Raw genomic sequence first — 25820 nt, 5'->3', positions numbered from 1 at the left:
CATGTGAACTCACTGAGAAGGGTTACCTGGGGAGGAGGAAGGGACACAGACAAGAGAGCTTATCTGAGGGAGACAGGAAGGTGAGTACAGCCAGGGCGGGTGGGTCTGGACGGGTGTGGTGGCCAAAGGGGAAGATACCCAGTGGCCTATTTCATGGCATCTCTCATCTCTTGGGCCAGCCTGGAGCAGCTGGGAAGAGTTGAGATTTTGGAGCCATCAGGCAGCTACTGTGAGTAAAGCTCACTGAGTTGTGCCAGGTGGGTGGCCTGAATGCCAGGCAGCTCTGCCTGCCCCCAAACTTGAGCAGAAGGCAGGGAATTCACATGCACCTTGGAGGCCTGGGCCTCCCACACAGGACCTGGCAAGGTCAGGAGGCACTTAGAGAAGACTGGTCCAAGGCAGCCCCCGGACAGGAGAGGCGTGGAAGCAACACAGGGGCATGAAGCCCATTCATGGGGCCAAGAGAGCCCTGGCTGCTCCTCTCCCTGGACCCCGGGGCTGAACAAGACCTGGGCTCTGTACCTAATGAGCTGATGTACAGGCTTAGCCTTTCATTCAATTCTGCGAACCATGAATCAGAGGGCTGGTGTGCTGGAGCAGGGAGGCAGCTCTGATCAGAGAAGCTTGTCCGTCCATCCAGGGGCAGGAACAGGGAGACAGTGGGAACCTGAGCAGAGGTGATGAGCAGGGGTGAGACCCACAAGGGAGGGACCCTTGAGCAGCGATGTGGACATACCAACCATCCTCCTGGGGCAGGCCAGCTCTAGCAAGGTGGGTCTGGGAAACCTCCAGATCTTTCTAAGACCCAGAGAGCCCTGGGTGCTAATTCTGGCCCTGCCATGAATTCCCAGTATGCCCTCGAGCAGGTTACAGTTTCCTCGCCTGTCCAATCAGGGCCCATGAGGCTCTGGGGGCCCAGGCTGAGGGGAGAGTGAGGAGTTTCCCCACAGATGATTCAAAGGGAAGCCACAATGGGCAGGTCCAGTGGATTCCTCTGTTCTCCTCTTCTCATCCCCAGAAATGGAGACGGTCACCTCGGAGAAGTGATTAAAGTGACCAGAGGAGCTCTGCATGTGCATGTGCCTCACAAGTTACAAAGCACCTTAGAATACTCTTCCTCCTCTGGTCCTCACAGCAGCCCTGTGAGGGCAGGCAGGGCTGGCACCACTGCTGTTGTTAGGTGATCTTTTTACACCTGGAGAAATCAGGGTCACACCTTGAGGGAGTTGAGAGCTCTTTGCTTTGTATCACACAATGATGCGGAACATCATGAACCCCAAAACTACCAACGAAAATGACCTAAGGATGACGGTCTGCGCACACCACTGGGGCACGGGAAGACCAGAAGCCAGGAGCCAGGGGCGCTGGCCTGGTTGAGCTGCCTCCCTGCTCCACAGCTGAACATTTCTTTTGCCACAGTTTATCTATGGGAGCCCCGCTGGTTTGTGAGGCAGAGGGCGGGTTGCTCAGGATCTAATCTCAGGGTGCACTATAGCAGTTCTGGGCCCTGGGGATGTCGAGCTGGAAGAGAGCTTTGAGATGGTCTAGCCTGTCCACCCAAGGCAGGGAAAGGAAAGAAAGCAGACAAGCTTGCCTAAGTGAGAAAGAGAAGGAGGAGGAGAAGAAAACACAGTTCAAGTACAGTTTAAAAGCCAATTTTTAGCTGGGGACAGGGAAAATAATTGGAAAGGTGTACTGGAAAGGCAGAAATGGCTAACATCCACATCTCCTGGGAGGCCCTCAGAAGCCCAGGGGGAAGGCTGCTCACTGTTTCCCCCCCAGTGACAGAACCAGGGACAGCACAGGAGGGCAGTGACTAACATAGGAGGACCCACACATTTCTGCAAGAGCCAGAGCAGGTGTCCCTCTCCTGAGGGTGGGGAACTGCCTAGAACACTGCGTGACAAGGTGCCACAGAAATGCCCAATGGCAATTAATGGGGACAGGTGTAGCTGGCACATAGGGAGGGGTGAGGGTGTGCAGGCTCCTATCCTTCCTGCCCCAAGCAGCCATGAGCAAGCAGGCCTGGGGGAGGTGCAGGCCTGGGAGACCCAGCAAGAAAGAAAATAGAAGGGAGGAGGAGGAGGACTAAGCAAGCAAATAACACTACACAGACAGGAGGAGGGGGAGGGGAGGAAGGGGAGGAGGAGGAGAAGGAAGAGGAAGAGAAAAGGAAAAAGAGGAGGGAGGGAGAAGGGGGAGGAGGGGAGGAAGATGGGAAAAGCAAGCAAACAAATATCACAACAGAGAGGAGGAGAGAAGAGGAGGAGAGGAGGGGGAGGGGGAGGGGAAGAGGGGGAGGGGGAGGGGAAGAGGGGGAGGGGGAGGGGGGGAAATGAGCCCTGGAGCACCTGAGGAATGGATGAGGACAAAGGGCCCATGCCTGAAAACCAACAGGAAGTGCTCTCCTTTTCTGTGTTTCTGGATTTTCTGAATTATCTGTGATGGAGATGGATCAATTTACAACCATGACTTTAGGAAAACACGAGAGTTGGAAAAGACCAGAATGATGTATTGCAAAATGTTAGCAGAGATTTCCTCTGGGATGAGGGAGCTATTGGTGATTTTTCTTTAGTTTCTTTTCACCTTTTGGTTCTTTCCAAATCATCTAGAATAAGCAGGAATGATTCTGGTAACCACAGGGGAAAAAAATACGAGAGTGGCTCCGGCCATCCTGGGCCCACTAGGAGTGGGACCTCAGGTAATGTTTGTTGAGTGAATACGCGTGGAAAGGTGGCTGTCCAGCCCTCCTGGGATGCTCTAGGCGGCAGCAGAAAAGTCCTGCTAGGCAGCTTCTGGGTAGTCGGTGGCGATGGCACTGCAGTCGCTGTCCCCCAGCACATCTGGGCTGCCCTCCCCAGGCCTGCAGTCTCACTAAGACAACTTAAATGGAGAGACCTGGGATCCTGCAGTCTAGAGAGGCTGCTTTAGAGGCCATGGTGGCAGGCTTGATTTGTGGTTGAGGCCCTTAAAGGAGGAGAGGGAGGATAGGAGGAGCAGGCAGGGCCCAGCCACATAGCTGGCAGCCAGGCCAAGAGGACCAGCCAATAGCAGTAAGTGGTTTGTCGGCACAGGAGTGAGAATGTGGGTGATAAATAAAGATGTCTTTATTGTCTCTTCCCAGAGTGCACAGTGGTTCTAAGAGAGCTTCATTCAGTCCCAGGCAGTCTGGGGAGAGGACAGAGGTGGAGCAAGGACAACATATTCAGGAGTAGGAAAGAGGATGGCAGGGCCAAAGGTGCTGGAAAGGGCACCAGGAGCAGGAGGCTCAGGAAGTTCTAGCTTGGGTGACTAGGATGTCCTTGTAGCCCTTGATCTCCTTGACCTCGTTGCTGCTGATGAGGACTTGTAGCTGACGGGGTCCGGCTTTGATGGGGTAGAGATCCAGTTGAATTTGGATGGTGTGTTCAGCCATCAGAGTCCCAAGGCTGAAAGTCAAAAAGAGACTGTCAGAGCCTTGAGGGGTCACCGCTTGGGTGGGTGCTCTGTTTCTCTTCTCGGTGGGTACGTACCTCCCACTCCCCAACACCACCCAGCTCAACCTTTGCTGAGGAGGGTGGGAAAGTGGGGCCAGAAGGCACCTTTCAGGAGACTGAGAAGGGTCATAGGACCCCACGAGGCACCCCTTATCAGAGACCAGCATGGGCAAGGTAGATGAGTGGTGTCACTTACTTATTTACTATCTGTCCATCAATGAGGCCACTTCCCTCCAACACCATCGTGCAGTTACGCAGAGACACCGTTAAGGTGTTGGTGAGGGTGATGTGGACTCTCAGCGCCTTGCCCACCTCAGCCCTCTCAGACACCTGTGTGGAGAGAAGACAGAGACACCGTGGGCTGCTGCCCTCACTTCTGCACTCCGATTCAGTTACCTACCTCCCTATCCCTCTGGTGACCACCAGGGTCTGCTACTTAGAGCTAAAATGCTACAGTTGGGAGAGAAGAATATGACCTGACACTATTTAATATTAACACATATCGGGCATGGTGGCTCATGCCTGTAATCCTAGCACTCTGGGAGGCTGAGGCAGGAGGATTACTTGAGGTCAGGAGTTCAAGATCAGCCTGAGCAACAGTGAGACCCTGTCTCTACTAAAAATAGAAAATTAGCCGGGCATGGTGGCGCATGCCTGTAGTCCCAGCTACTCGGGAGACTGAGGCAGGAGGATTGCTTGAGCCCAGGAGTTTGAGGTTGCTGTGAGCTGGGCTGATGCCATGGCACTGTAGCCTGGGCAACAGAGTGAGACTCTGTCTCAAAAACAAAACAAAACAAAACAAAACAACAATACATATACTGACTATCTTAGGTCACAATACTTCAAGAAGCCACCATTAGTCATGAATTGGCACCAAGTTGAAACCTGTTTCCCTTCCTATTGTCTGGTTCAAGATGCCCACTAACTTTCAAATGAAGCGCCAGCTCTGATCAGTGATGGCTATTAGAAAGGCTGTGTTAAAAAGGATCCTGACAACAAATCCAGAGTCAGTGAGAGAATCATGATTGATTAGTAATGTCTGACACAGGCATGGGATAAGAAAGTGGTGTCATGTGTGCCACCCATATGCCATCAATGATGTCATTCCACCCTTTTGCTTCTGCAGTTAGAAAACAATGGCAGAGCCAGGACCTGACCCAGGTGTCCCAGACCCCAGACCAAGATCTTTCCCCCACATTGCTGTGTCTTCATATACATCAGCAGAAGATTGCTCAGTGCCTCACTTGTGAGGTCTGTGTCATGGGGGCGGCATAGCCATGGCCTGTGAGCAGCAGGCAGGGATCCTGTCCTGCTCGCTTCTGGAGCCCCTGTGCCCAGCACAGTGCCGGCCAAATGATGGACATTGGTAAATGTGTGTTAAACTGAAATGAGCTCTGACCACCCAGATCATACTAGGGGCATGTTCCGGCTTGGCCAGAGATCCAAGGAGAAGGAGGCACTCACCCTGACTTAGCTGGAATTCAAACAAAAGAACCAAGTCCCATGTGCCCTAATGAGGGTGTCAAAGTAGAGCAGGTTAAAATAACTGGGGAATAAAGATTTAAATGTAAGACCTGAGACCATAAAAATTCTAGAAAAAACTCTTTCAGACATCAGCTTAGGCAAAGAATTTATGACTAAGACCCCAATAGCAAATACAGCAACAACAAAAATAAATAAATGGGATTTAGCTAAATTAAAAAGCTTCTGCACAGCAAGGGAAATAATCAACAGAGTATATAGACAACCTGAAGAATGGGAGAAAATGTTCATAAACTATACATCTGACAAAGGACTGGTATCCAGAATCGACAAAGAACCCAAACAAATCAGCAAGATAAAAACAAATAACCCCATTAAAAAGTGGGCAAAAGACATGAATAGAAGGTTGTCAAAAGAAGATAGACAGATGGCCAACAATCATATGAAAAAAATGCTATTAATCATCAGGGAAAGGCAAATTAAAACCACAACGAGATACCACATTTACCCCTGTTAGAATGGCCATTATTAAAAAAAAAATAGATGCTGGCATGGATGCAGAGAAAGGAAAGTGTATATACTGTTGGTGGGACTGAAAATTAGTACCACCTCTATGGAAAACAGTATGGAGATTCTTCAAAGAACTAAAAGTAGAACTACCATTTGATCCAGCAATCATACTATTGGGTATCTACCCAAAGGAAAAGAAGTCATTTTATTAAAAAGACACTTGTACCCAAATGTTTATTACAGCACAATTCACAATTGCAAAGATGTGGAATCAACCTAAATGCCTATCAACTGATGAGTAGATAAAGAAAATGTGGTATATAAATACCATGGAATACTACTCAGTCATAAAAAGGAATGAAATAATGTCTTTGGCAGCAACTTGGATGGAACTGGAGACCATTATCCTAAGTGAAGTATCTCATAAATGGAAAAACAAACACCACATGTTCTCACTAATAAGTGGGAGCTAAATGTTGGGTACACATGGTCATAAAGGGGTGTAAAGGACATTGGAAACCAAGAAGGGGGGAGAGGGAGAGGGGTGAGGCATAAAAACTTACCTATCGGGGACAATGAACACTACTCTGGTGACGGGCACACTAAAAGCCCTGACTTCAGCATTATACAATTCATCCATGTAACAAAAACACTTGTACCCCTCTAATATTTTGCAATTTAAAAAATGAAAGAAAAAAAAACAAAAACTGTGGAAGCCAGCACAGTCACACAATCAACCATAGGTCCTTTAATGACGGGGACTAATTAGCAAGCTACTTGGCGCCTGGATTCTGCTGCAGCCAGGGCTCTGCTTCGGGTGGGTGTGTCTGCACTTGCAGTTCTGCCCACTGCGTGCCCCACCGTGGAGGCTGCCTGGCAGCAGCTGGCCCAGCAACCTGACAGCGAGCCCAGGTGGAAACCACAGGGTGGGCCAGCTGATTTCTGATAACAGAGCCGCCAAGATCTCATTTGGGGTGGGGATGGGACATGCTGTTGGCAAAGGCAGTGGGCAAGTCTTTCATAGTGGGAGAGGAAGGTGGGGAGTTGAGGCTTCAGGAAAGGAAAACCCTGGTAACAGGAGATGGGGAACAAACAAGCCCTCTTCCATGTACCCGTCCTCCACCTGAAATTCCTGCCTTATGTAATGGCCACACCGGCCGGCCACTCGTGCATCTGAACTCAGAATCTGAGCTCACTTTCCTTTGTTTCCTTCTTTCTTGTCACCCCCATCTTATCAGCAGTCACCTTTAGAATTTGACCTCATGTTCTCTCTCCAATCTGTCTCCTCTATTCCATCTCCTGGTCACTACCTTTGTTGTCTCTTTGCCTTTGCAAAGCTATTTCCTTACTTAAAATGCCTTCACATCCATCTCATTTCTCTATACGCTGCCTTCCTATGCTTCTCCACAAAATGTCACTTCCTCTGAGAAGCCCTCATGCCCCACCCTGCACATTGTACGGAACACAGGAGACCACGCCGCACTGCACTTTATCATCAATTTGGTGTCTGAGGCAGGGACAGCATCTTGTTTGCTGCTGCACACGCAGCCCCTGGGTTTGGTGAGTCAGACAGCCCCTGGGCCCCCGCCTCTGTCCAGATGCCTACCTCAATAGATAAGTGGGGAGGCTCCAGGGAGATATCTTTTAGGACCAGCATGGACCTCCCTGTGTCTTCAAACTCAGCAATGCCAGACACACGGATCAGCTTTTCATCTGTTAGCTTGTTTCTGTAATTGTTGTAGGGCAGCAGGAGTGGCCACTGTGTCTCTAAGCACAGAGGAAAAACATCTTGAGTCTAGGGAATGGGTCAGAGAGAGAGAGAGAGAGAGGGAATGTGTATGTGTGAGAGAGGAAAAATTAGAGTTTTCACATGAGAGCTAATACATGTGTGAGTCTATGTGTGTGAAAGACAGAAAGACAGACAGACAGACAGTGTGCTTACCCTGCACAGAGTACCCTGGGGCTCACTGCTGTGTCTCACATGGTGGATGGCATCAGAGGTACAGCAGTTGGCAGCTTCACTGCCGGAATGTGTATGTATTGGGGGAGGGGGTCTCTGCGTGATCTGGCTGGGTCAGCCCAGCTCTGTTCACGGCCCAAAGCTCCATCCCAGTAGGTGCCTTCTCAGGCCTGCCTCGTACTCACCCTTCCCAAAGTCCAGGTTCAGTTGCATCATGTGCCTCCACAGGGGCTCCCGGGTGCCACCCCCGTGCAGCAGGGCCTGTGCACAGAAGCGCACCACCAGTCGGATGGGCCCCTGAAGGTGGGCTCTGTGTGGTACCCTCTGGACACGCAGCATCAGCAGCAGGTCCTGGCCCCACTCAGGCGTCCTGGCCAGGTGAAGCTGCAGCCGCACTGGATGACCCTCAAAACCCCCAGATCCCAAGAGATCCAGGAAGGATGAAGAGGTTCTTTTTGGGCCCAGCATTTTCCTGGAAGCCTTCATGAATACAGATCGCTCCTCAGGGGATCCTGGTGTAAAGGAGAGACAGGAAGGCATCAGTGGTGAGGAGTGGAGAGGACCAAAGACCTTCTTGGGGAAACAAGCCACTCAGCAACTCCCAGCCCCCTCCCGAAGCCCCGACCACAGGAACAGCAGTGCAGGGAGGGAGCACAGCACAGGGAGGGAGCACAGCACAGTGACGGGGCGCAGTGTGGGGAGGGGGGCAGTGTTGTGGCTGAGAACACAGGCATTGGTGGCGCTGCTCAGGTCTGGGTTCAAATCCTCCCTGTATCACAGTCCCTTAATCTCTCAGTGCTCAGTTACGTCATCTATAACCCAGGGATGGTATCTGCTTTCTTCATAGAGTTGCCAAGGAAAGTTGGGTTAAGTGAGTTGCTGGACATAAGCACTCAGCAGTGTTTTTTGTCATCAGTATTGCCACCATCATCACTGTCATCATCATAGAAGCCAGAAGCTTCTCTCCCCCACCCCAGCATCCTCATCCTTATTCTAAAATATATGTTCAGACCTTTTAAACAGAGCTTCATCTCTTGCCCTGGGGGCTACTCGACATTGAGGCTTAATTCACACTGACGCCCCACCGTGGACTTCTCCAGAGCAGTCACTATGTGCCAGAGGCACTGTGCCCAGTGCTTTCTGCGCATTAATTCATTTAACTCCCACGACAGCCCTCTGAGGTACTGTTATCCCATTTTGTAGAGGAGGACATGGAGGCACAGGGATGGTAGGCTGTGTCCAGGCTTCCACAGCTAGAACACAGCACAGCCTTGCTTGGTACGCAGGTGGCCTGACGCCACCAAGCACTCTCCATGGGGATGCCCAGGGCCCATCCCGCCGAGCACCCACCTCTCCCCTTGCTGCCGCCCCTACTACCGTGGACACAGGGAAATGGCGTGTGACCCTGGGATAGAGTTTCCAGATAAAACACAGGACATCCAATTAAATTAAATTTAAATTTCAGATAAACAGTAAACAATTTTTAGTCTGGTATGTTGCATGCAATATTTGGAACATACTTGTATTAAAAATCATACCCAGTTAAATTTGAATTTCAGAAAAACAGTGAATACTTTTTAGTATAAGTGTGGCATGTGACATTTGGGGCATTCGTATACTAATTTATTACTAAATATATTACTATATTACTATACTAAATATATTTGTTTATCTGGAATCAAATTTAACTGACACTCTGAGTTTTTATCTGCTAAGTCTGGCAACCCTAGCCTCGGGCTACATAAGTGGGTCCAGAAGAGACCCCTGGGAGTTTGCCGTGAGGAAGAGGTAATGAGATGGTGATAGTTTTGACCTGGAGCCACCCCAGGTGGCCCAGAGGAGGCTATACCAGCCCCTCTTGGAATCCCCAGGGTCCAGGCACCTTCTGGATACTTGTAGGAGCTGGTGATGTCCTGGCGCTGCTCTGACCCCACCATCTTGGTGCTGATCTCCTTCCCGATGGAGCTGGTGTTGTGTACCAGGATTTCCTGGGCCCGGCCATTCCTGAAGAGCCAAATGACTTCGTCGGCATTCACCTCCGCATACACAAAAGGGGTGTCATAGGCCAGGTGGACCTCCCCTTCCTTGATGGCCTTCACAGAGGCAGGGCCGCAGCAGAACAGCCCTGGGGAGGCAACGGGAGTTGGAAGATGGCTGGAGACATGGGGCCAGGGGCAGCTGGTCGTGGTGGGGGAGGTGGGGCAATGGCATGGGCAGTGAGACCGCTGACTCTCACCCGTGGGGTGCCCTCTGGTTTACCAAGCACTCGTGTTCCCATTCATTCATCTAACCCTCACAGCCGCCCTGTGGAGTGGCAATTATCATCTTCCCTACTTTACAGGTGAGGAAACAACTGAGGGCCCATGACTTATCCAGTTGACCCTACTGTCGATGGCAGGGTTAGAGTCCTGGTCCAAAGCTGTTCTGCTTCGGCTTCCAGAAGGCAGTGAAGTGGAAGACACCGCTCCTCTCTGGCCTACTGCTCACATGGTAAGTCACCCTATTGGCCTCCCCACGGAGCCTGCGCCCTGCCACGGTGGCCAGCACTCACCGCTGCTGGTCTGCTGGGGAGTGGGGTCCAGAACCTGCCACCCGTTGTATCCTGGTGGGAGATCTTTCCGGACCATCCAGCACTCATTCCAGACATGGAAGTTCCTGCGGACGGGAGTGAGGAGGCAAGGATTCACATTAGCTGAGGTTTTGCCAGGTGCCAGACACCACACTAAGGGATTTATAGTGTTGTTTCTTTTTATTAGGAAGTAATTGCAAGCTTAAGGTTGCAAGAATAGTACAAAGAATATACCCAATTCATCTGTTGTTAGTGTTTTGCCTTATTTACTTTCTCTCAATATGGATATATGTACATATGTATATACTTCAGTGTGTATTTCCTAAGAATATGGATCTTCTCTTACATAACTACTGTACAGTTAATCAACATTAGCAAAGTTCATATTGATGTAATACTTTTATCTATTTATTGTATACATTTCAATCTTGACCCTTGACCTAATAGTGTCCTTTATAGCATCCTTGTCTCACCCCAGTACAGGATTCAGTTTAGGATCACACACTGCATTTAGTTGTTCAGTATCTTTAGTCTCCTTTGATCTTGGAACAGTTCTCAGCCTTTCTTCCTTTTGTTACACTGACATTTTAAAACCCTGTGTATGTATGTATTTATTTATACCAGAGAGGGCCCCGCTTGGGGCTTGTGTGATGTTTCCTCCTGATTAGATTCAGGCTGTGCGTTCCCAGGCAGAATTCTACATAGGTGCTATATCCTTCTCCCATCTACCACTGCCTCTTGAGTCAGAGATGAATCAGCCCTCTAGGAGAGTATGTGTGGATCCCAGGTTGAAAACCCCTGCTCGCCTGCCTTTCTCTCATTTTGCCCTAACAACCCTGTGAAGTAGACACTATCTTCCTTTTACAGACAAGGACACCGAAGCCCAGACAGGGAGGGGGCTCCAAGCACAGCCACTAGTTCTTGTGCAACTCAGAGAGTCTCACTGGAAACCAGCTGGACAAGGAAAAACAGAAAACCAGATTTGGATCTGGGGTAGAGCAGAGGAGGAGAAAGGAACCAGGGAAAGAGAGCAGAGATACACACACATACAGAGGCAGGTAGAGAGCGAGTGAGGCAGGGGAGGGAGAAGGCACGAGTGACTAGAGGAGGACTACGGGGGCAGCAAGGCCCGGCCCTGCCCTGGACAGGGAAACAGAATGGTACGAACAGAAAGACTCAGAGAAGGAAGAGTAAGATGAATAAGGATTTTTGACATCAGTGTTCAGAAGACACAGAGCAAATTATTGGTCGAGGCTTCAGAATGCTATGACATTGTCTTCTACCTCTGAAGGGAATTTGACCTGATGATCTAGTTAGCCAGAACCGCCTACTGGGCTGGGCATTGTCCTCCAAGCGTCAGCAGCTACACACAGGGCCGTATTGCCTCAACAGCCAGAGAGATCCAGGTCAAGGTTTTCCTGCCCTGTCTGGGATAGACAGATCTGTTCAAGACAAAGCCCCTCACCATATTTTGTCTTGTTTCTGAGTTGGCAGCATCTCTGCATTTTGGTCATAGTAGGTGTCGATGGTCAAATTTCTATCCACATTGTGTGCAGAACGGAAGTTGGAAATGACACGAGTTGGAACACCTAAGCATCTCATTACTAAAGAGAAAAAAAGAACAGAGAATCACTGAGTTCATTTCAAGCAGAATTATTGGTTTTCCATGCGTAATTTCTAACTTAAGCTGGAGGAGAGAAAGAAGCCAAGATTCTTGCAGATTTACACCTGTAACTTCTTTATTCCCAGAGCACTGCACCTGGGCCCAGAACCCTGCTGCCCACCATCCATGGTCTCTATCCCACAAGGAAAAAAGAAGTCATTTGAGGATCATTTAAAACAACAGTTAACAACTCAATTTATCATTTAGGGCTTTTCCCACTTGGCAGCTTTCCAAGTTAAAAGCAGAACCAAAAATTTTTGATAATTAGGAAGAAAATTTTAAAAACTTTAGCCCTATGCTGTGGCCAGTTTCAAATGAGAAGCTGTGTGACTTGAGGTAAGTGGCTTAATTTCTCTGGTCCTTAGTTTCCTTGTGTATAACAACATGAGGAGTGAGACCAGATGATTTTCAGTTCTGGAATTGTGGATCTGTAATTCTATTTAAAGACGAGAGTTACGGGGGAAGCAAGAAAGAAATTAGAGAATTGATAGAAGGGTAGGCTAGACTTCTAGAGACTGAAGAGGAAGACATCATAGACAAGGGGAAACCACATACCAGAGGCAGCGACCATCTTTAATAAGGCAGCAGCTCCCCCTTGTGACTTGTCAGGATAGTGCTACTAAGGCTTTTTAAAGCTGAGTTAAGATTTCACAGAGCTAGTCCCACAAAGCTGACATAACTGCCCTCCCGCCCACACCTCCATGCCCAGAGCCAGCCAGATGAAATCACGCCAGGAGCCAAGTATGACCTTGGGTACTTAGGTTCCCACCTCTGCCAGTGTGGCAAAGAGTTCAAAGAGAGGTTTATTCCACCCCTCTCCTTCCCAGGAGGAACAGACAGCCCCCACTGAGGCTGCTGGCAGGATTACAATGCTCTGAAAAGCAAAAGGACTATTGAGAGTAACCAATCTTTTGTTTTGATTCACTGAATAGCTCCCAAGAGGGCCACCTTCCTGCAGTCGCCTGTCCACTCAGCTCAGCTGCTGGGCTCATCACAAATCCTTAGCAGGTGCAGAAGCTGGACCTGGGCTGCACGTGGCCAGAGGCAGCTTGGCAGGGGCAGATCTCCCAGGGCTCAGCAGCCCCAGAACTCGAGGGCCTGGGAGCCAGGAGGGGCTCAGAGGTGGAAGTAGGTTGGGACCTCGTCCTTCTCCCACTCATCCCAGGCCTCCTCCATAACACCCACCTGGCCACTGCCTGGGGCCTTCCCAGCCCAGGGCAAAATGGGAAAAACTAAGTGCCGGAGTAGCCTCAACCCCATTTCACAAATGAGCAAAGTGAGGTCACTTGATTTCAATGCTCAGATTTAAACGTCTTCTCTGTCTGCAGCACCTGTACATAACTGCCAGGTTATGTGGCCCCTCTCAGAAAAGTCTAGAACTTTGTCTTTGGTGCCTGTCTCTGTTCTCCCCATTCTGTGCTCCCTCCTTCTCCAACTCAGAGTCAACCTGTTAGTTCAGCAAACGTTTATCCACCTCCATAGTGCGACAAGGCGCCCTGTGGAAGGCGTTCTGGCCTTGCAAGGGGAGACAGTACTCTCCATCTTGCCCTCATCTGCACAGATAATCTGATCAACAACTTTGCTCTAAACTGTAAATAACTGATAATGCATAAAACATTCATGCTCCTTAAGGGCAGTTAGCAAAGTAGCACGTCTCTACTTATAACTTCTCAAGAAGCTCAGAGAAGCATTTGGGAGGGCAGGCTGTCTCAGACCATCTGCTTGCCCCTGCCTCCAGGCTCACCTTGAGCTGAGAAGCCTGAGCAGGTGGCAGAAAATAGCCATTTGGCCTCTGCTTTAGGACCACAAGCTCCTCTATCCAGGTGACCGTTATAACAGTTTGACTTTCCATCAGTAAATGTAAATGCAGGATTCCTGGAGACTGCACGATGAGCTGGTTAGGAGCCCAGGGGCCTCCCTGGCTGTGGGGCCATGGGCCAGCCACGGTTAACTTATCTGAATGGAGACAATCACAGCCTGACCTCAAAGGGTTATCATAAGGACTCGTGAGTGTTTTCACTCACCAGTGCACATAACAGATGCAAAGACCCAGCACTGCCCGTACTTCACAGGCTGCCCGCCCCTGGCCGACCACTGCCGCAGGATGGCCACGCTGCCATTCCACTCCAGCGGGCTGACCCCCCGGGAGTAGTCCTCGCCCCAGTTCCCCTGCAGCACGCCACTGTCATCGTTGCTGTTGATCTGCAAAGGACAGACAGGTGGGTTCCCACAGCGCCTGGGAAGCACAGACTGTTCTCAGACAGGGCGGGAAGCTTCCGTCCTCACCATAGCGCTCACCACCCTGCACACGTACACCACGTCGTTCCGCTGCGAATAGTCTTTGGATGGATTCTTTAAGTAGTACAGGCTCTTGTTCAAGATCTCAAAGCAGATATCTATGATGTCCTCTTCAAACTTCCAAGTGATTTCAAGAGAGATAAAAGAGAAGAGCAAAAATGTCTAGAATTCTGAAACTTCAAGTCACTAACAGACTTTTAGGGATGGTGTGTATGTGGGGAAGTGGGGGGGGGGGCTGCTAAATATAAGACAAGGTCCTGCCTTCAAAGAGCTTATAAATCTGATTGGGAATGTATTAGATTCTGGACAACTAAACCGTGTGGCTCTGATGGAAAATACGCACAGAATTCAGAGAGTGGGAGATCCCTGTTGGCTGAAGAGATCAGAGAAGGCTTTGGAGCCAATGGACTTCGAAGGATGGAACAGACAGGAAGAGAGGACAGTGGGGACATTTACCTGAGGCCTTTGAGCATGGTGGATACCAAGGACTTATTCTCCTACATGGAAGACTTGTGGGAACAGGAAAAGATCAGGTAAGTATAGGGATAGGTGTGGGGCCAGGCATTTGAGGAGAGAGAAAAGATGGTGAGAGTCTCGAGATCAGGCAGAGGGGCTCAGAGCAGATGCTGCAGGCCCTGGAGAGGCCAGGGTAGGCTCCTGACACACATTTACAGCATATGTTCACAACATGTGCACGGTCCTTTTGGCTGCCAAATGCATGGGTATTCATCCCTGTCTTAAAAAATTTCACAAGTTGCCACAGTTGGAGAATGGGGAAAAAGTGATCTTCCTCAGCGAGGCTCCCCGCTTCCCCCAACTGTTCCCTCCTGGAGTCTGGGGACCGGACTGAGATGGTAGTGGGGGGAAAGAGAAACTACACCTGCCATGACTGAGAGTGGAAAGGTTGCCCAGAGCCAAAGTCCTCCTCTGTACATGGACTGGATGTTATTAAGGGATTACTGTTCATTGTTTTTTAGTTATGATCATGTATTGTGGTTAAGTTTTTCAGAAAGAGTCATCTTTTAGAGCTATATTCTGAAGTATTACTGGATTAAATAATATGGTATCTGTAATTTGCTTCCCAAAAATCCAGTGGTGAGGTGGGGAGATGCAGGAGTATAGACCAGGTATGGGCAAGCTTTTTCTGCCAAGGACCAGAGAGTAAATATTTTAGCCTTTGCAGACCACAGGGCCTCTGTCTCAACAGCTCAATTCTGCTGTTGTAGCATGAAAGCAGCCACAGACACATCTAAACGAATGAACATGGCTGTGTTCTACTAAATGTTATTTATGGACACACAATTTGAACTTCATATAATTTTCACATGTCATAAAATATGGTTCTTTTAAAATTCCTTTTCAACTATTTTAAAATGTGAAAACCATTCTTAGCTTGTGGGCCACACAAAAGCAGATAGTAGACCCCATCTGGCCTGTGGGCTATAGTTTGCAAACCCCTAGTATAGACGAAACAAGACTCACTGATCACTATTGAAGCTGAGAGATGGGTCCATGGAGATTCATTATAGTAGCCTGTTTACTTTTATTATGTTTTAAGCTTTTCATAACAAAATATTAAAAACTAAAGAGGAAAGGCCTCTCCCCATCCTTCCTCACCCTCTCACTGGAAGGGAAGTTAGCCCAGCACCTCACACCCTGGCCCCTGTCAGCAGCCCTTCATGAGCTAACAGAGTTGTCTACAGACCAGCTCTCACGAGCCCACCCCAGGCCCACATCCAGGTGACAGTGTTACCTGCCCGAAGTTCCAGGGCCAGGAGGTGATGAATCTTTCATGACCCTTGTAGACAAAGCCATAATCCCTCATGATATACTCCTGCAGCAGTATTTCACTTGGCAGGTAGACATCATCCTCTGAGCAGTTAAGAGTAGTGGAGGGGGCAAAACCCCAAACCAGAAAATAGAGTAATAAAATTAAAAACCAGTAATGACAGTATCTTTCTGGAAGACAGGAAGAGCAGTCAGTGGGTTGATGGCAACAGAAATTAAGACTGGATCCCCTTTAAAAGTCTAATATGTGCTTTTCTAGAGGCCAGCAACATAATCTATACTTTAAGAAATGATTATCTTGGCTGGGCATGGTAGTTCATGCCTGTAATCCCGGCACTCTGGGAGGCCAAGGCGGGAGGATCACTTGAGGCCAGAAGTTCAAGACCAGACTGAGCAAGAGTGAGACCTCATCTCCACAAAAAATAGAAAAATTATCCAGGTGTGGTGGTGCTCGCATGTAGTCCCAGCTACTCGGGAGGCTGGGGCAGCAGGATCGCTCAAGCCCAGGAGTTTGAGGTTGCAGTGAGCTATGATGATGCCATGGCACTGTAGCCCAGGCAACAGAGTGAGACCCTGTCTCAAAAAATATATATATATTATATTTCCTTGATTGTAAAAGTGACAAGCTTATTGTAGAGATTCAAAAAATATAGATGGACAGAAGGGAGACAATGAAAATCACTCCTCACTCCTCAGGACACCCACCATTACACTATGGTATGTTCTGGATGCTCTCTCTATGCACATATATTTAACACAGTCAGGATCATCATGTTCCACTTCCTGAGCTATTTTACTTAACATCACACCATGCATTTTCTCATCATAGCATTAAAAATTCTTTGTAAAGATGATTCTTATTGCGAGCACATGGTAATATATTACATGCAGTGATTTATCTTCTGGGTTTTCTCCAAGGAACCTCACGGAGCCTTCCCAATGGATCAGGTCAGCATTACAACCTGTGAGCAAGTCCTACCTGCACTCCAAGGGTTAAAAAGCAGGATGAAAGTCCCCAGAGGGTAAGTTACACTGTGACCTTGGCCCTGAGAGATCTCTATCTTCAGATTATAAGGGCCAATGACTGCATTGGCTGGTGTGAAAAGGGAGACTTGGAGAGAGTTGGAGTCGGTGGTGAAGTCAGAAGCACTCCAGACATTCCCGTGCCGGGTCTGGGTGAGTAAGAACGTAGCCCGGGTCCCCAGCAGCTTTGAGGGCTCAGGTCCTGTATAGGAGAGAATGATCCCAAAGTGAGGCTCAAAAATCTATGTGGTATATGATTCCAGGGGGACTGAAAGGACCCTCACCGTCTCCCACTACTTGCTAATCCTTTTGCCTTTTACTGCCATTGGGTGTCCTTGGACAAACAAGATCTCTGGGCCTTCGTTTTTTTTATCCGTAAAATGGGGATCATAATAGTACCCACCTGAAAGTCTTGTCGTGGGGATTAAATGAGATAACGTATGTGAAGTTTTAGCACAGTGCTTGTTGTGTATTAAAGGTTGGCTGTTATTGCCACTATTTCAGTGTGCTGACTTGGCCAGGTCCTTCCTTAACAGCACTACAGGGTCCTGAGCATGAGGGTCCTGGGTGCTCCCAGGAGAACAGAGGGAGAGGCAGGGGCCCTGCAGGTGGACTTTGCTAACACCCCCATTTTGAGGGAACTTGCAGGGCCTTCGGGCAGGGTGAACTCACCAGTCTCAGCCACGAAGCTGATGGTGTCGGTCTGGGGCTGGAAGGGTCTGTTGAAGCCCAGCTGCAGGGTGAAGAGCTGGCCGCGGCGCACAATGAGCCGCTTCAGGCCCATCTCCTGCGTGTGGTGCTGCTTGTTGTTCCTGGGACTCTGCAGGTCCACGGACCTGAGCTCCAAGGCGGCCACTAGGGGAGAGAAGGGGACGGGTCACTGCCCAGCTGCCACTCCCTGGGCTCAGGTGTCCCCTGACGTTTCTCAGTCATTTCTGTGCCACCTGGCCGTGACTTAGGTAAGATTCCTGTCCAGTTTTTAGGCCTTCTGCCATCCTGCCCCCTCATTTCATGCCTCAGGGGGCAATTCAGCAGGTCCTGGCTGAGAAGGGGAAGGTTGATCCTGGTGTCTTCTGCACCTGGACCTGGAGCCACAGAGCTCAAGGATTGGGGTCCCCAAAAGTGAAACAATTCCAGATAACTGCAATTTAACCCCTGAAGTGCCACCACATGCTTTTAACCACTTTTGTTGACATCCTTCTAAGAGTTACTCTATTATGCTGCTGATATAAGAAAAAACATACCAGAATTTTGTATTAATTAAGTCAACAAGCTGACTGGAGGCTGGAACCTCAGCTACAGGGCAAGTCCTACTTTAGGATAGTTACTTGTAAGTTATTTCTTGCTTCTCAGCCATCCAGGTCTATGAGGAGGGCACTAGCTGCTTCCTGGGGTGCCACTGTATGTGTACACCTAGTGCATGGTTGTAAAACTCTCATTGCACAGTGGGCACGTGTGCAGGCTCAGGAATGATGCAGCTCCGGGTCTACCACCTTGCCTGTGAGACCTCAAGCAAGTTACTTAATGTCCTTATACAATTAGTGTCCTCTTCTGAAAAATGGAGACAATTGCACTCCTACCTCATAGGATCCCTGGGGCATTAAGTAAGGATACACGTGTAAGGGCCTTGGCATTGTGCCAGGTACAGAGTAAGCCCTCAGTAATTATCAGTTAGTCTTAGTATTAACAATAGTATTAATACAGCCTCAGATTACATTTGCTTTGCTACTTTTGCTGGCAATGTTTATAATCACATTTACTATCAACAAAATCCATTAGGTCTTTTGCCTAGTAGTACATCAGTTTATCTCAGTGGTCTCAACAGGGGGAATTTGTCCCCTGAAGGACATTGGACAGTGTCTGGAAACCTTTTTGACTTGAGAGAGACCCCTAATGGTCCCAACATCTAGTGGATAGAGGCCAAGAAAGCTGCTAAACAGCACCTCAGGGGAAACCTCATGTTCGCTCCAGGCTGGGTTTTGTACCATTTATATTTTGAATTGCCACATAGGTTCTTTATGTTTTTGCATCTTTCCTACCTGTCTGGATCCTAATTCTTTGACCCAAATGCTTTACTTGGCCATGTGTAGACTGGCTAAACTGTCTTCCATGTCTTCGTCCAAGTCATTGGTAGTAAGATGGTTCTAAGCATCAGGGCTTAAGCCGGAGGCCAGTGGAGTATCGTCAGAGCTTTCCTCCAGATTAACACTGGCTGTTAAGAAATACTCTTGGGTAGCTCACGCCTGTAATCCTAGCACTCTGGGAGGCTGAAGCGGGTGGATTGTTTGAGCTCAGGAGTTCGAGACCAGCCTGAGCAAGAGCCAGACCCCGTCTCTACTAAAAATAGAAAGAAATTAGCTGGACAACTAACATATATACAAAAAAAAAAAAAAATTAGCCAGGCATGGTGGTGCATGCCTGTAGTCCCAGTTACTCGGGATGCTGAGGCAGAAGGATCACTTGAGCCCAGGAGTTTGAGGTTGCTGTGAGCTAGGCTGACACCATGGCACTCTAGCCCGGGCAACAGAGCGAGACTCTGTCTCAAAAAAAAAAAAAAGAAGAAGAAATACTCTTTGGGTGTAGCTGTTCAACAGCTGTGACTACATCTAATTCTTTGAATTAAGTTGAATTAGGTATTTTCAAATTTCCTTCACAGTCTAAAATCAAATTCAGCTTCCATATTTTCATCTTTTCCATAAATTTATCAAATGTCTGGCTGAAAACAGACTGTGCCCGATGGTCCCTTGATCCCCCTCCTAATAATAATTTTTCCTGGGGTAGATTCATCAAAGATAAATTACCGGATCAAATGGTAAAAAGTTTTTAAGCCTCTTGATGTAATTTGGTACTTAAATAGATATGTTATTGGAACCAGAAAATTCAAGAGAAGATCCAAAATGCCTTTGAGTTATTTAACAGCATTTTTTAAACTTCAGGTCTAATCCATTCAGTAGTCTGTGGAATCAATTTAGAGACAGGTGGCAAATACTAAGAAAAATAGAATATAATGGAAAATATCACAATGCATGGCACAGAGGAAGAACAAGGATAATTTTACATGTAGCTGGGTCATGATGTAAATTGTGGGTCACGGTCAAAGTTTGAAAACAGCTGGCCTAGATCCTGTTGGAAACTGGTTGCATCTTATTTGTTTCTGAAGGGCCTGAAATTTTCATACCAGGACCACTGAGCCTTCACAGAAAGCCTCTCCATCCCACACACAACTCCGGTGGCCTTCCCACCCTGAAAGGTCATAGACCCAAAAGAGGCAGTAAAGAGCACACAGGACCCCTTCCTCCGCCTTTTCCCAGCTCCTGGTCACAGCTCAAAGCACAGTTCCTAAGGCAGCCAACCCCATTTTCCCTTTACCCAGGCTTCTCTCAGTTGGGGAAGGAAAGGGGAAGAGGAAGCAGGAAGATGTCCTCCTCTCTGGATGCCCAAGGTTGCAGTGCATGGAGAAACTCATTCTCCATGAAACACTCAGGTTTCCTTTTCATTCCACTCAATATAATTATGCATTTGGTTCACTGAAGTGCATTTCATGTCAGGGAGACAATGACTTAAAACAACAAAAGGAAGGGCTTTAAAGGGAGCAGGAAAGGAAAGCCAAGAGGATCAGGAAGAGATTCAACAAAGCAGGAAATCAAGCAGAATAAATTAGTAAAAACACGTCAGCACCCACACGGCCTTCTTGACTTGGCCATAGTCCCACAGAGTTAATGACACGAGTTAAGAGGAGAGGTAAGCCCCAGCCACAAGACTCCTGGCACTTGTTTGACTAATACAAAGACAAAGGTATAAAAGGATCAAAATATATCCCAATGTATTATCAGTCCTTAAAAAAAAAAAAGGAGACACTAAAAACAACCGTCTGCCTGCAATGAGTTCTGAGATGCGAAGCTCCTGTGCTCTGAGAGACCAACCCTGACACAGCCATGCTGTCATGCCTGGCTCCATCTCTCCACTCAGGTCTTGGCTCACAGGTAACCACTGCACAGGGGCTTTCTTTGCCCACTGAATACGATGCTCCCGCTCCCTGATCACTTGCTATCACAGCACCCTCTTTATTTTCTGCAGAGCACTTAGTATCTAGAATTAGTTCCCCAAAAGCAGAGACCTTGGCCATCATCCCTAGCATGGATCCCCCATGCCTAGCATGGAGCATTGTACCTAATTGCAGATAACAATGGCTAAGTTCATGGGATACTTACTATATGCCAGGCACCATTTAGAGCATTTTACATCTCTGAAATCATTGATGTTCTCATAACCACGCTGAAATGGGGGTGTTAATACTGTTGCTGACATGCAGGAAGGTGCTGGGCAACGCTAGGAGTTAAACCCAGGTAGGCTGGCTCCAGAGCCTGCCCCCCGGACCTTCACAATCTCCTGCCTTCCCTGGTGGCAATGTTTGCTGGATGGATCAATGCACGTGTGCATGAAGTCCCAGGAGAGTAGCCCGGCTGGAGGGCAGTGGGGCTGTGGGGGACCTGGGAGCAAAGCCTGTGAGGGCGGCAGGGCCAGGATGAGGAGGGGCTTGACCCCAGGCCAAGATGCTGCTGCTTTGTTCAGTAGTAGTGGGTAGATCTATCCCAGATGGGAGGATAAAATGTTAGCATCTTTCTAAGGGCAATTTACCAGTATTTATCACAAAACATAAGAAAGTCTGGAAATATAAATACTCCTAGGAATTTTTTCAAAGAAAGTCATCATTTGTTTGCAAAAATGGACACATAAGGATTTCAAAGTAACCCAGATGTCCTACAATAAGAGTTGGCTATGTAAACTTTATTCCTCTCATCTGATGTAGCGAACAAAGAGGACGCCAACAGCAACAACAAAAACGAACAAAGAATATGGGAAGATAATCCATGAGATATTAAAAAGAAAAATAAAAAAGACCAAAAATCAGTAGGTTACAGATTTTCGGGAGTGAAATTAGGGGAAATTTTTAAGTTTTTTTGGTGTTTTCCAAGCTTTTGCTTTGAACGTGTATTCTTTTTGTATTTAGGGGAAAGTGTTAACTTGATTAAAAGCAGGGTTTTGAGCAGGAGTGGCAGGATCAAAGCTGTACTTCAGGATTAATCCAGCTATGGTATTTAGCCCAGACCCGAGGGAAAAAAGACAAGGGCGGGCAGGGCAGTGAGAGCTCTGTGGAAAGGATCTGGGCCAAAGGCTAATGAGAAGATGAGGACGTAAACACAGGTGTTGGCAAGAGGAAAAGAGGGACCACCCTACGTGTGCAAGGGACCAGCATTCCTGGGCATGTGGTGAACTAATAAATTTTACTTGTTGAAATTGCTTGACTTGCAGGGCTTCCTAAGGCCCCAACTAGTGTGGATGCAGACAGGGTGAGTTAAAGGAGCGAGGTCTGCCGTAAGGTCTTAGGCAGTCAGGCTAGGGGTGGACAGAAAACTCCAGGTGGAGACAGCAAACGGTGAGATATTCCCAGGGAACAGGCAGAGAGGATTGGCATCTGCTGCCAAATGCCAGATGGACTCAGCTCCTTCCCTTTTCCTGCCTTTGTTCCTGCATTTATTCCAGCTTGTTTTTTTTCCACTTCTCATTATTATTGTCAGTTTGGGGACGTTCACAAATATTTCATTCTTTTTCATTTCTTCCCTTTTAAAAAATGTGAAAAGGTACAATCTGTGTGAGAGCATATGAAGAGATTCCTATAAGATGAGATTATTGCAGTATTCTGTGCCTCTTTAAGTGTGTGAGAATAAAAATGTCTTCTTACTTAAAAATTCAAGTCCAAATTCCTTAGCCAAGCATTCAAAGTGTGGTCCCAACATGTCCATCCAATCTTATCTCTCAATAGCCCATAATGCTTAGCCAAGCATTATGCATATCCATATTCAAGCATCGCCAGCATATAAATCCAGTCTTATCTCTGAATAGCCCATAAACTCTGCCTCACTTGTATCGTGGCCTTCAACTAGATCCTGCCCAGCTCCACCTCTGGATGGCCCCTGCCCCTTCCCCAATCTCTTTCTGTCTCCATTGTACCTGTTCTTCAAGCAAAACTCAGCATCCACCTCCTCCATGAAATCCTCCCCAAGCATTTCAGAACATGGGGATATCTTAGGACCTGCAACAAGAGTTTTATATCTAGCTAATAAGTACTAAGTGTTACTAAGCTCCTGGCTTTATATATATTATCTCCTTCAATCCCTACAACTACTCAATGAGATATTATCAACCCCATGTTTCAGATGTGTAGAAAGATGATCACTGAGGTTGAGTAACTTGCCCAGGGTCACCTAGCTAGTAAGTGGCAAAATTGGCATTTAAACCTACACAGTTTGACTCTAGAACCCAGCTCTTAACCTCTGGCTGGTGGTGCTGGTCTGGAGGTTTTCAAGATTTTTTTCCCAAGTAGGTGAATACTATGCTTTCTTCAAATCAAAGCATAATAAACAAACGTAAGAGGAGCTGCTCTGGCCGAAGAACTAGGCAGGGATTCTGACTACCCCCAGGCTTCTCTGTGGAGCCCTAGGGGTCCAAAGAACACAATGAAAACCACAGCTCCAACTCAACCTCCTCATCCTAAAATGCCTAAGAGGGCAAAAGCCCTAAGGTAGCTCTGCAGGTCAGGACAGAACCAGCTCCAGGACTCACCTGATCTGTCTTTTTACCCTGCAATTCCTTAGACTCTGAGTTACTATTCAGTTAATCACTTACTACTGTGTTGTTACCTTGAAACATTATTTTCACGTGATGGTGACTATATGATTAACTATATTGTTTGATAGTTTACGCACAGTACCCAGCAATTCAAATAGTTGCTGGCAGGAGAAAAGTATTCCCAGATTGCTTGCACAGGTTAAATCATTAGATCTTTTGCTTCATATGTAACAAAGGTTTAATATTCCTAATATGTAAAAGTTGCTATAAATATGAAGAAGTCTTGCTATAATCATGGAAATGCAAACTAAAACAACAATGAGATCCATCTTTGATCCATTCAAAAATATTTAAAAGAATAACAAAACCTATTTTATTGAGCATATATGACAATGGGCTGTCTCATATACTAATGGCAAGAGTGTAAATTCATACAGACTTTTTAGAGGAAATCAGTTAATGTTCATCAAAACTTAAAGCAGATATTACCTTTGATCCAACAGTTGTTCTTTTAGAAATCATTCATATAAAAATATTTACACAGTATACAAAGTTATATCAACTAGGATATCCATTGCAGCATTGTTTATAACAGCAAAATATTAGAAACAATCTAAATGTCCATAAATAAGGGATAATAACCAACTAAACAAATTAATAAATTTATTAAATAAATTGTGCTTATATGCCCAGAATGGAAAACTATAGTTACTACAAATTTTTGATAAATCAGTATGCACTGACACAGAAAGATTTCTAAAATATATGGTTAAATTTTTTTAAAAAGCAAGTTATCAAATAACATGTATTTTGTAATCTCATTTGTATAAAACAAATGATTTTGTATACTCCAGTATTATTTGGAAGCAGTTGATCAAATTATTAATGATGTTTCTTCCAGGGAAGGAGCAGGGTTGGGAGTATCTATGTATGTAAAGGGGAACTTGGACTTTTTTAATTCCACTGTATCAATTTTTTACTGTTTACAACAAGCATACATTTTTATGTATTACTTGTTTAATTAAAGCATACTATTTTAAAATATTATGTAACATTTTAGGTTTACTCTAGTTAAGGATAACCAAGGAAAAAAAGACACCCTAGAATCTACCACAAAAATACCCTGGGATCTAGCACACAAGCAGACTTCTTCAGCCTCCTCTATTATACTCTGGCTGGTACTAAAACAACAGTCACATCTCTAATTTCTAACAGTCTCTATGATGTACGATTTAGAATATGATTTTAAGAAACTGATGACCACGTTTAGTGCCCTCTCCCGCAGGCAGGCCCCGAGTGTCAGCCAGGTGTCTCAGCCTGTGGGAGCCTGTTTCCTCACTCCCAGCAGAGGACTGGCAGGGGCTCTAGGGCAGCCAAAAAGGGACCTAAGCCCAGAGGCAGGAGCTGCAACTCCCAGTTGGGAGCTGGGAGCCAGAGGAGAAGCTGGGTGAGAGGAAGGTCTAGGAGCTGAGAGGTGTCCTCCCAAGCCTCCAGGGTGAGCCACAGAAATGCCTCCTAAGCACCCAAGGGCAGCTGGGGACAGGGCCAAGCTCTGTGTGGGCCTCCCCTGACTTCCCAAGGCAATTCCAGCCCCAGGATTTTTAAGAAAAGATTGTTCACGACTTCTGGAAAGAAAATGAATGGCTGTATGATTTCTGCCCCAAGGTCTAAGTGAAGGTGGGGAAATGAGAGGAAGGAGCCAGATTACACAATGAACCAGCAACCATCAATTTAGGCTCTCCAGTCTCTTCTGTTCACCCTCTAACCTCTCCAAACTTCTCGCCTCTCTTGACTTAGCACCGCAGAAAAGTTGAATAAATTCCCAATACTCACCTGGATCCATCTCCCTCCTCCTCCTGTCAGCCAAGTCCCTTCAACTAGTCAGCATTAAGATTCTAGATCTAATTGCCTCTCTGAGCATTTACAGTCATCCTACTAGAACCTTCCCTTCCATCCCTGAGTTGGGTGGGGCTGCCACTTCCTCCTCCTCCCCCTACTCCTCTTAAATTTCCCCTTGTTCCGGGTGCATCTTAGCTTCTGGCTTAAGCCTTTAAAAAACTTGCTGAGGGATTTGTTTCTGTGGCCTCCTTTTTAAGCTGAGAAGACTCCCGAGTGATGTGGAAGGCAAAGCTTTGTTTGAATCTGTCCCTTTGTACCTCGGTCGCTTTAAGGCTTGGGACCCAATTCGATCTAAGCCAGCTCCGGTCTGGCATCCACCGACAGTGTTGGTACTGAGACAGGGATGAGGAAGGAACAGAGCTGCCCTGGGGAAGGCCATAGAAAAACAGTCATGAAAAAAGGTTTGCACAGCCTATTAGGACCCAGAGAGCATTGCGTCTTGAAGGAAGACAAGGCGTATTTGGAATGGTGAATTATAATGCTGCTGAGTAAAAATGGAAGTTTACAAATTTTCCAGTGACA

The 25820-nt window shown here is 47.3% G+C and overlaps 1 protein-coding gene across 1 annotated transcript; it reads right to left on the bottom strand.

Annotated features, from left to right (window-relative positions):
- Positions 1–3087: 3087 nt before the first annotated feature.
- TGM7 (transglutaminase 7) lies at positions 3088–25242 on the bottom strand. The gene is made up of 13 exons (XM_069460904.1): positions 25233–25242; positions 17442–17624; positions 16726–16971; positions 15712–15830; positions 13947–14075; positions 13685–13862; positions 11463–11601; positions 9980–10083; positions 9311–9553; positions 7614–7940; positions 7075–7235; positions 3673–3806; positions 3088–3428 (listed from the first exon to the last, which is right to left on the bottom strand). Exons 1-13 carry the CDS (start codon positions 25240–25242, stop codon positions 3269–3271), a joined length of 2133 nt encoding a protein of 710 aa, XP_069317005.1. The 3' UTR covers positions 3088–3268.
- Between the last annotated feature and the right edge of the window lie 578 nt (positions 25243–25820).

This window comes from Eulemur rufifrons, chromosome 2, assembly GCF_041146395.1.
Source record: "Eulemur rufifrons isolate Redbay chromosome 2, OSU_ERuf_1, whole genome shotgun sequence".
NCBI classification, from domain to species: Eukaryota; Metazoa; Chordata; class Mammalia; order Primates; family Lemuridae; genus Eulemur; species Eulemur rufifrons.
The sequence above is the reverse complement of the archived record's forward strand: the minus strand, read 5'-3'. Positions and strand labels throughout refer to the sequence as shown.

What these genes read in the sequence shown, in the direction of transcription:
- TGM7 (XM_069460904.1), bottom strand. An exon ending in TGCATCTGTTATGTGCACTG is followed by an intron (nt 11,602 to 13,684) that starts GTGAGTGAAAAC and finishes TTTTCTCTTTAG; the next exon opens with TAATGAGATGCTTAGGTGTT. An exon ending in CTCCCCACTTATCTATTGAG is followed by an intron (nt 3,807 to 7,074) that starts GTAGGCATCTGG and finishes CTCTCCACACAG; the next exon opens with GTGTCTGAGAGGGCTGAGGT.